At 34.9% G+C, this 11026-nt stretch overlaps 2 protein-coding genes across 3 annotated transcripts; both read left to right on the top strand.

The window, feature by feature from the left end:
• LOC18589955 (probable diphthine methyl ester synthase) lies at positions 2628-7929 on the top strand. 2 transcript variants are annotated; one of them, XM_007015163.2, is made up of 7 exons: positions 2628-2730; positions 3460-3623; positions 3714-3838; positions 4544-4773; positions 5220-5259; positions 5368-5459; positions 7481-7929. In XM_007015163.2, the coding sequence occupies exons 2-7, from the start codon at positions 3474-3476 to the stop codon at positions 7699-7701; spliced, it is 858 nt and encodes a 285-aa protein (XP_007015225.2). In that variant the 5' UTR covers positions 2628-2730; positions 3460-3473; the 3' UTR covers positions 7702-7929. The 2 variants fall into 2 exon arrangements, with proteins under 2 accessions (XP_007015225.2, XP_017983969.1); XM_018128480.1 differs by having other exon boundaries at positions 3456-3623.
• Positions 8619-10349, top strand: LOC18589954 (annexin D8). Its single transcript, XM_007015161.2, has 6 exons — positions 8619-8699; positions 8782-8927; positions 9052-9270; positions 9403-9615; positions 9766-9855; positions 9982-10349. The coding sequence occupies exons 1-6, from the start codon at positions 8627-8629 to the stop codon at positions 10180-10182; spliced, it is 942 nt and encodes a 313-aa protein (XP_007015223.2). The 5' UTR covers positions 8619-8626; the 3' UTR covers positions 10183-10349.

The raw sequence follows: 11026 nt of genomic DNA, 5'->3' as shown, positions 1-11026 counted from the left end.
TCGTTTAATTAGTCGGGTTACCTTGTTGATCTATATAATTTGACTTGTAGAATCCGTTTAATATAAATTTAAATAAATTAATCATGTTTAAACAAGTTGTTATGTCATGTCATGTTGTATAAAATTTAATCTAACTTAATTGTTTAGTAAATATGTTAATCGTGTTGTGTAACACATTCAATAAACATAAATGTATTTATATGTTTGACATATTTAATTAATTATGTCGTGTTCGTCTTTATCCATATAATTGTTTAATTCTATGTTTATACGACACGATTAAAACATGTAAGCACGAATATTATCAAGTTTTTTTTTAAAAAAAGTAAATAGCAAAAATATCAATGAAACAAATCTAAAAATATTGACGATTAACAATAATTCAAGTCGTCATACCATTTCCTTCAATTAACTAAAACAACAAACTCTAAAAGTACTTGCTATACTCGTAGCTAATGAACTCATATGCAAACTGATTTATATAGAAATTGATTTTAGATACATAGGAAAAAGTTCAAAGAAAACAAAATTCGAACCCTTAAAATAAAGATTCTAGACAAAATGGAGTGTCTATAAAGATATTTTTACTTTTTATCACAAAACTTATCGCTATTGAAGTGTTAGTCATTATTGTTTTTACACACCATTAGTCTTTTCGTCAATTTAAAAGAAACTAAATTCGAACTTTCAAAAGAAGATTCTGTACAAAATGAGGTGTCTACAATGATAATTTTGTCCTTATTGAAATGTGCTAGTCACTATTTTTGCTGCACGCCATTGGCCTCTTCGTCAATGAAACATTCAAAATGCCTTTCTTCATGGCATTAAGAAGCTTATATGCAATTAGCTCATGGCAGGGGTGGAGCCAAGTTGATACAAGTGGTGTCAGATGACACCATTGAAGTGTCAAAACTCGTTACTAATTATATTACTTATGCTAGAGTTTTATATAATTAATTATGTTAATAAATCAACTTATTATTATTACTACTATTATTTTAATTATGACACCACTTAAAACAGTTTTTGAGTTCATCCTTACCTTATCGGTATCGACATGATGGAGAGAATCTTGTTTGTAATCTTCACAATTCCTTATGTGGAACTAACCAATGGTTTGCCAAGTTCTCTGTTGAACTTCTCTACATTGGTTTTGTTTCATCCCATGCTGAATTATTCCATAAGCATCAAGGTCCATCTTCCGTATTTGTGCTCCTTTATGTTGATGACATGGTTATTGTCAATAACGACACTTCTATTATAGATAATCTTAAAATCTATTTGCATGCTCGTTATCATATTAAGGATCCTGGTGACTAATTTTTTGGCATAGAAGTTGCCTGTTCTTCAAAGGATTTATATTTAACACAAAGGAAATACACACTTAATATTATTCTTGAAGATTATGGTTTAATTTCAAGGCTTTAAAGTTATTGAATTTCCTATGAAACAAAACTTAATGTTTACCGATTCTTTTGGGGATCAACTAAAGGATCCTTCTTTGTTCAACACCTCAACGGTTGATTTCTCCCATTATTATTCGGCCTGATTTTGCTTGTTCAGTGCACATTTTGAGCCAATTCATACATCTTCCTTGTAAACCACATTGGGATGCAGTTCATTGGGCCACATGTCCAATGACCCATCGTTCATAACTGGCTATTGCATCTATCTGTCTTGATGCTAAGTCCATTTATTGGCAAAACAAGAAACAAACTACTGTTTGAAGAAGTTGATTACCATACCATGCCATGCCAATGACAATAACTACTTGTGAAATTGTTTGGTTGAAATCTTTGATGAAATATTTTAGTACTTTTTTGGTCCAATCAATTCCTTTGTTTTATGATAATTAGATAGCTTAGCGCATTGCAACTAATACAGTCTACCAATAAAAGACCTTGTAATTGATTGCCATGTTGTTCATGAGAAACTTCAAGCTATTGTTCTTCATCTTCGTTAATCCCCTTTCCACCACAAAGGAGCTTCTTGCTTATTCACCAATTCTCTTGATAACAATAAATATGTTCATTTTTCATCGATCGAGTTTGGCATTTAGGATCTTTATGCTCCAACTTCAACGGGAGTATTTAAGTAATATTTTCTCTTTATTAAATCTTAGAATATCTTTACATTTATTGTAATATTATAAATAATATCAAACATTCTTGTCTATCTATTTTGTACGTCAATTGTATTTTTATGGTAGAGTGTATTGTAGTATTGTTGGAGGTTTGGGGTAAATTTGATTTGCCTTTTAAAATTATTGGTTTTTTTTTTTGTATTATTTGGTTATATCTTTTTACATTGTTCTGAACTTCTCTTGATCTTTCCTATATATTTTTTTTATTTTTCTATATTTTCTAAAATTTCTCGATAATTAAATATTCCTATCATAGTGGACCGGTTGGATTGGGAATTGGATACTCAACCGGTTTCACCTCCAATCCAGTCGTTGAAACATTGCAAAATTGATTTTAATAATGATCTTAAAGTTAAAGCAAAAAAGTAATTGTAACATTTTTTCCCCTAACTCCCAAGTTTTAAATTTTGAGATAATAATAATAAAAATAAAAAAAACATTTATGGTGTTAAATGAACAACATGGAAATGTACAGGGGAACAAGTGTAATTTAACCCAAAAAAAAAAAACACTTTCTTTCGCCGCCAGCAGCCGAGCTCGCCTCCCCCCCTTCACTCTTTCTTTCTTTGTTTCCAGTCACAGTTCAGGTAAGATATTCCTCTCTTATTTAAAATAAGTTTTTATTTATGAAAATTGAGGCTTAGGGAGGTATCGCATATTGTTTTTCTCTTAAATACACTACCTTTTTTTTTGGTTTTTTGTTTCCTATGAACCTCTCTTTAAGACGAAACATTTGAGCTTCTAGAACCAAAAACTAAAGACCCATTTTTTTCCCTTGAAAGAACAACTTAAAAGCTCATATTAAGGACATACTTGCTGTTGTCACTGATGGGTGAAGTTGTTTATGTGTTTTCTTGTTTGGAAGTTTTTGTTCGATTACTTAATTTGGGGTTGTTTAGGAGATGGTTGATGTTTCTGCGGTAGGAAACCATGGTTTTTTGGTGGGTTTATTGAGGCAAATTGGTGGTGGTGGTGGTGGTGATTTTAGCTATAAGGAAACACTATTTTTAGACTTTAGAGGTATTAAAACTATTGGAGTTGAGTTTTGTGTCAAAATGTTGTGGGAGCAGTTTCGTTTCTATTTTGATTCTTAGACTAATTGGATTGACAATTTAAAACTTCAAGTTGTTTTATCTTTTCCAATTTTATGGTAAAGTAGGTTTCAGTATGAAATTTGTATGTGTAGGAATCTAGTTGATAGATCAGTGTATCACTTGTAATAAATTCATCTATGGCGTATCCTCAAAATATTTTAATGTACTAAATACCAGTGCCAGTAGTTTGATTCTTGTACTTTCTTTTGACCATTAAGCCAGGTTAGCAGATAGAGATGTTATACATTATAGGTCTTGGATTGGGGGATGAGAGAGACATTACTTTAAGAGGATTAGAGGCAGTGAAAAAATGTGAGACGTTGTACATGGAGGCCTATACATCTCTTCTATGCTTTGGTCTTTCTACAGATGGCCTTTCCACTCTGGTACTACAAATATTCTTTCTATTCCTGATAACTTTGCTATCTTTCAATTCTTGGAATTCTCATTTGTGCTAGTATATTTAAAAATGTCAGGAGAAATTGTATGGGAAACCAATTATCATTGCAGATAGAGAAATGGTTGAAGAAAAAGTAGACAATATTCTGTCAGAAGCTCGTGGGTCTGATGTGGCTTTCCTTGTTGTTGGTGATCCTTTTGGGTATTACCAAATTATCTTTCTTTATTTTTTCTTTGGTAAAGTATTTTATGTGCTCTCATTAATTTTAGTTTTCTTTTTCACTAATTTCTTTTTATATTCTATTTATATATACACATGATTGCTTTTTATTTGTAAAATGATTGGTTTTCATCAAATACTTATGATATCAATACTGTTTAAATCATGGAGTTGTTTTGTTAGGTTTTCTTTCTAGGAAGCCTGCAATATGGGCTTAAATTTCTCTTGCATGCAGCCTAGTATCTAAATGGAAGTAGGAGTGCCTGACTACTTCCATTGGAATTTTTATTCTACATGGGACCTTCTTCTGTATCAGTTCCTATTGTAATTGAGTTTAATGAGCTATTCAAATCTGTTGGCGAATCTTTCTTAACTGATTTAGTAAATGTCATTCTTCTATTTCCCCTTTCCTCTCTCCATCTCTAGTTATTCTATTTGGATGAAGTCTTAAGATTTGAAACACCACAGCTAAATAACTCAGTTAAGGTTTGGAATCTGGATGAAGCTATATTTAATTGAAGAATTAGGATTGAGGCTGGTGTGTGGGAATATAATCGTGGTCCTTTTCTTACCTTGGAGATTCTATGTTTGTTGAGCATCAACTACGTTGATAGTCTTTGTTCATCTGAAAATCCTTTTATGAGTGTTTTCTCTTTCTCATTAGTCTTTTGATTGGGAAAATTGCAGTGCAACGACACACACTGATCTTGTTGTTCGAGCAAAGACATTGGGGGTTGATGTCAAGGTAGTGCACAATGCATCTGTGATGAATGCAATTGGAATTTGTGGATTGCAACTCTACCGTTATGGGGAGACAGTTTCAATACCTTTTTTTACCGAAACATGGAGGCCTGATAGCTTTTATGAGAAAATTCAAAGAAATCGCAATCTTGGATTGCACACACTCTGCCTGTTAGGTGAGGTTCTTTTGTACATAAATCACCTTTTAAGGATTTTCTCCTTTTTTTTAGTATGTTTTACTTGTGCATGCTCTACTTATGGAGCTGAGTGTGCTTCTGTTTAATTAAATCTGCAAAGACCTTCATAACCTTTGATGATTAGGCAGTGAGGAAATGATCTTATTTTTCTTATATAAGAGTATTTGGAGTGGTTATGGTGAGAATAGCAGCTAACAAGAACTAGCTGATGAAAAGCCTAAATATTTTTCAGAGCATAGCAAGAGGATGCACATCTTATTTTCATTTCTTTATGGATCCTAGTATTTTTTTTTCAGTTATTCCCTAGAGACTCAAATAATAGGCCTTTTAAACTTAGTACATCTGTGGTGTGAATTTATGGGTCATTGTTGTATATTCTGCCAGATTCAGGAATCTTAAATTGATTTATTCTTTGGCTCATACAGATATTCGTGTAAAGGAACCAACATTGGAATCTTTGTGCAGGTCTGTATCAGAAGTTGTAGTTTGTACTGTTTTTGCTCTGTACAGTATGACGGTTCTGCCATTGCTTTGACTGATTATTTTTCTTGGTTTTGTGTCGAATATTTTCAGGGGAAGAAAGCAGTATGAACCACCTAGGTTCATGACAATAAACACTGCCATCGAGCAGCTCCTGGAGGTCGAGCAAAAGCATGGTGAATCTGGTGAGGTTCAACAACTTTTACTATCTTAAAGCTTTTATAAATTTCTTCCTTGTACTTTTCCACTTTTTGAGTCTACAAGTGTTAGAAAAATTGGGAAACAAATGAAAATAAAATAAAGCGAGTAAGAACACTAGGAAGTCTAAGGCTTGGTATCACTGTCTTTAAGGATAATTTTCGCCCCTTCGGAGTATAAAACTCTATGCAGAAGAACTGTAGCGGTTATCCTCCAGGATTCAACAGATCCTTCCTTATAGTTTGTACAAACTAGTAAGGGATGGCAGGAACAGTAGAAAAAAAGAACCCAACTAGGAAGGAAAGGAAGCAGAAAATAAGCAGAGAAGACTTAAGAGAAGATGAGAGGCTTTGGTGTGTTGTGAGTGAGGTAGGGAGGCTGTATTTATAGGCAGGGTGAATCTTAAATGAAGTGAACGTTGCATCAAAGAAGGTGAATGTTGCATCAAATCAGAGAGTTGAGAGAAACTTTGTCTGCATGTATACTTAGTCAAGTATATGTTGTAGTAAAATTAGGAAAGTCATCAGCATGGTAGAGTACTTGGTCAGCATGTATACTTAGTGAGGTATACGTTGTAGCAAAATCAGGAGAGTCATAAGCATAAGCATGGGATTAGATAGATGTTGGAGAGTCAGCAGGTACAAAAAAATCACTTGGGTCTAGCCCACATGTACACTTGTGTGCGTGGGGGAAATCTAAATTTTCTCAAGGTCTAGCTCGATCTCGTGTGGGCACGAGCCCATTTCTTTTTCTTCTTTGCAACAAGCCTAAAGTGTGCTTGTTTATTTAAAGCACTAACAGCTTTATGTACCTTAGCAATATGGGATGCTTGAACTTTATGAAATACACTAGTTTTCCTACAACAAGAACGTTGGAGTTAATGTATGTAACCCTCTTTTATATGTATTGTCAATTACAATAAAACATGTCAATAATATCTATTACCAAACGATGCTTTCGTGTACCTGTGCTGGAGGAGATTAATTAAGGGGAATATAGAAATGTGGGCTTTGTACTACTGTCATAGATATTCTTTTTTTAGTTATCTAATACATGTGGAAGCCTACGGAATTTTGACCCTTGGGCTACACAATAGAAGGTAGCCATTTTGTCATCTGGTAAAGCCCTCCCTCCTCCGTAATATTTGAAGTTAAGATTGGTCAAGTTGAAAATATCAAGTTCTTTGCATTGGGGAGTTCCCATTGGGGATGCTTTCAAAGGATCTCCTTGTATTTGCTCTGTATATTGATGACACAATGCCTATCCATTATTCAACGTGGTTCGTTTGTCAGATTTGAACTAAAAAACCTAGGATGTGGGCCTAGCAAGAGGGAACATCATGTAATGCCTTTGTCCAAAATCCTATTATGTTCAAGTTGGATCTGAAAGCCGTGGCTCATGAGCATTTCCACTCTTGCTCCTTATCTACAATTGCAATTAATCGCCTATAATAAAAAAAAGAGTTTCTAGTAAAACATTATCATGCCTATTTCTAGTAACTCCTTTCTAACATCACAACATGGTTTGCACCTGCAAAATCATTTAAATTTTTTGATAACTAGGGGAATATGGTCATTGGTTATCTCATTGTTGTAGAAATTGCTCAAGGAGAGTGACTGTTATGGAGGCTATTTATATTGCATAATATAGATTACTGTTTGGTATACAGATATCATGCCATCTAAACAAGCTTTTCTGTAGTAGGAAGGTATCTCTGTCCCTCTCCCTCACCCACCATCCCACATTTTATACCCTTCTTTAATCTTGCTCTTTATGAGTGGCCTATTTGGCGGGATCTAATCAATTTTGCATATCAGTTTTGGATATGACTGATGTAATATGTCCCAGGATTTTTATGTTTTGGAGCTAGTATTTCTCAGATATGCTGCAGTATGCTTGAAAAGATGCTACTTTTCTGTTTTTCCTTACCAACATTGATGGAAATGCGAAAAAGATGTATGAAGGAACGGTTCTTCTAAGCATTTTCTGTTTATGAATTGACTTGTAGCATATGATGAAGACACTGCTTGTGTTGGGATTGCTCGGCTGGGAAGTGAGGATCAGATGATAGTTGCAGGCACAATGAGACAACTCCTTATGGTTGATTTTGGCAAACCTCTCCATTGCCTTGTCATGGTAGGCCAGACTCATCCAGTGGAAGATGAAATGTTGGAGTTCTACAAGATTAGAAGTGAGAATTCAGAGCACAAAGGCAATGGAATTTCATGAACAGAACTTCCTCCTGGTGTAGCTGTGCAAGTTATTTTCTAATTTTATATAGAGCCAATATTTGCTTTTATTTGCGTCTAGGAAAAAAGTGAGACCCTTCAAATTGTACAATTTCTGTTTGTGCTAAGTTGTCATAGTTTGGATGTAGAGAACCAGCAGATTTTTCAATTGAAACCTGAACCAATCCAATTGTATTGGAGATCAATAGCTCGAACCTACCTGGCCCAAGGATAAAAGACTCACTCAATGTCTCAATCTGTTCGATTTACTTAAATTAACTTGAAATGACTCCAAAAGATAAAGTGATTGGAGTTTAAGATGACTGGAAAAATCAAAACAAAAAATGACCCAAATTCAAAGTGATTGATCGCTTAACTGGTATCTCCATATATAATCGAGTAATAATTTGGGCTGTGGAAAGAATCAGTAAGCTCTCTACCAACTCATACATCAGCTCTGGGAGACAACCATCCAATAATATTTGCATGATTGAAGCAAGATCTCTTTTAATATGACATCTTAGCTAGAGCCTGGATACTTCTCTACATTTTGTCATTCTGCCAGTTTTTCCTGTGATCAGTTCAATATGGGATACAGTGATTAACTAGTTTGTTCCAGGGCTCAGTTATGATCAAACTACAAATTTATTGAATTAAACCTCCTGAATCTATGATAAATTTAACAATTGGTCCAAGGATTGCTGTTACAGGTGTATTGGCAATGTAACCATTTCAAAATTCAATGGACAAAAAACTGTGCATTTAATATTGTTAACGGAACTAGAGTAAATAAGATTATGAAACCCCATGCGCTCCGAGACCACAATACTTTTATTTCTGTAACAGTAACATTGATTGGGTTGGCCACTATAAATGAATGAATGAAGCAGTGAAAATACATCAGTAAGATAGAAAAAAGCACAAAAATGGCTACAATTATTTCACCAAAGCAATTTTCTCCTGTTGAAGATGCAGAAAATATCAAGAAGGCTTGTCAAGGTTTGGAATCTATATATGTAGTTTTCTGAAGACATAATTATGTCTTCGCCCGCGTTTTGATCTCACTGGGATAATTTTTCAGGATGGGGAACAGATGAGAAAGCCATAATTTCGATACTAGGACATCGAAATCTGTTTCAAAAGAAGCTTATTAGACTAGCTTTTGAAGAAATTTATCATGAAGATCTCCTCCAGCAGCTTAAGTGTGAGCTGTCTGGGGACTTCCAGGTTTTGTATACATCAACAATCAACAACATGAAAATTTTGTTCACTACAGAAAATTATCCTTTGGACATCTTTTTTCTAACAAAACAACATGTTTTTGTTTTGTTTTTATTGTCATGCAATACAGAGAGCTATAAGCCTGTGGACTTTGGATCCTGCTGACCGAGATGCTCTCTTAGCATACGAGGCCTTGCAGAAAACTACTCCTGATTATCGAGCAATTGTTGAAATAGCATGTACCGGATCCCCTGAAGATCTCCTGGCTGTGAAACGTGCTTACAAATTTCGCTACAAGCGTTCTCTTGAAGAAGACCTGGCTTCTTACACCTCTGGTGATATTCGAAAAGTATGGCTTTTAAGACATACTGTTTCCTTATCTTGAGCAAAGGGGCTTCTTCTGTTGACAGCTGCTTGCTTAAGCCTCATCGTATATCTTTTATGGCATGATTTTGAATTTCATTTGTGGGTTGTCATGCAGCTTCTGGTTGCTGTAACAAGTGCTTATAGGTACGATGGTGATGAGTTCGATGAGACAGTTGCACATTCTGAAGCTAGTGTTCTCCATAAAGAAATCCATGAAAAGGCTTTTAACCATGAGGAAATGATCAGAATCTTGAGTACTAGGAGCAAAGCGCAGCTCAATGCAACATTCAACCTCTACAAAGACATCCATGGCCGTTCCATCACTAAGGTACAAAAGCCTAATCTGAAAATACTAGAAGATTTGCAAGCGTGAGAACCAGGGATGTAATTCCACATGTTTGAACTGTTGCTCTTAACCCAAATCTTCAATGTTTGTACTTTGCGCATTGAACTAATATATATTTGTCATGTTTTGAAGGGTTTGTTGGGTGGTCCAAGTGATGATTATTTCTCTGCATTGCGTACTGCGGTCCGTTGCATTAGCGACCCTAAAAAGTATTATGCGAAGGTGAGATAGACCCGTAGATCATTTTTCACCCAAAAAAAAACCCTTTGTCATCAAAGGCATCAGCACACTTCGATCTTTTTATAGCTTAAAAATAATGATTCAGAATTCATGGATTTCTTAATGTAGGTGTTGCGAACTGCCATCAATATGCCAGGAACAGACGAAGATGCTCTCAGCCGTGTGATCATAACTCGCGCAGAGAAGGACTTGAAGGAGATTAAGGAGCTGTACCTCAAGAGAAACAATGTATCCCTTGATGATGCGGTTGGTAGAGACAGTTCCGGGGACTACAAGGCCTTTCTGCTAGCCTTATTAGGGGCTGAGTGATATCATTAATTGACCTCTACAATTTAATTAGTAGTTAAGTTAGATTTTACTAATTACTGAACTTCTATAAGCCTAATTAATTATGCTTTGGATCATCTGGTAGTTTAGTTCATAGACCCATGTCTTGCATTGGGATTTATATAGAAATTAAGCAAATCCACAATAAATGTTGGCTGCATTAATTTTCAACAATAACTTAGCTTGCATATCTTATGCCGTTTTCTGAATAAAAAAGTCATTTTGTCTTTTCCCAATTCCAATAGCCAATCACCAGGAACCACGTGGCATTCTTTAGATCAATCAACTTGATGCAAAACTGCAGATGTGCATAGGTCCTTCTTCAAATAATAAAAAAGATGCAAAAGCAAGCTAGATCTCATAATCAATAGAGAAACAATAACATGGCCAACTCAAATGACTCAATCAAGCTCTCCTAAAACGATAATTCTAACTGAAAAATAATTACTTAGAATTTTCGGTATTTATTTTTAATTAAATATAATTGTGAAACACAATTAAAGCACTAATATTAATTTTATATTATTAATAAAGTGCAAATGCAAGGGCGGCCTCGGTTTAACTCTCAGACGGTTAGTCCGGGCCCAAGCCTCCCTTGACCCCGACCATGAGCAAACTCCCAAGTTTGGGCCCAATAGTTCCTATGAACAGTAGTAGATGGGTGTAGAGCCAAGGCTTCTGAGAGAAAATGGAAGAGCAGGCCCATATACTTTCATGGTGCAGCTGTAGGCTTAGATCCAAATTCAGTAATAAAATCATAATAATAGACAGTAAAAAGTAATACACATTCAGTTAAAAGTTAGCTGGTCAGATATCTATCTATCTC

Source organism: Theobroma cacao, chromosome 9 (assembly GCF_000208745.1).
Source record: "Theobroma cacao cultivar B97-61/B2 chromosome 9, Criollo_cocoa_genome_V2, whole genome shotgun sequence".
Taxonomy (NCBI): domain Eukaryota; kingdom Viridiplantae; phylum Streptophyta; class Magnoliopsida; order Malvales; family Malvaceae; genus Theobroma; species Theobroma cacao.
The sequence above is the reverse complement of the archived record's forward strand: the minus strand, read 5'-3'. Positions and strand labels throughout refer to the sequence as shown.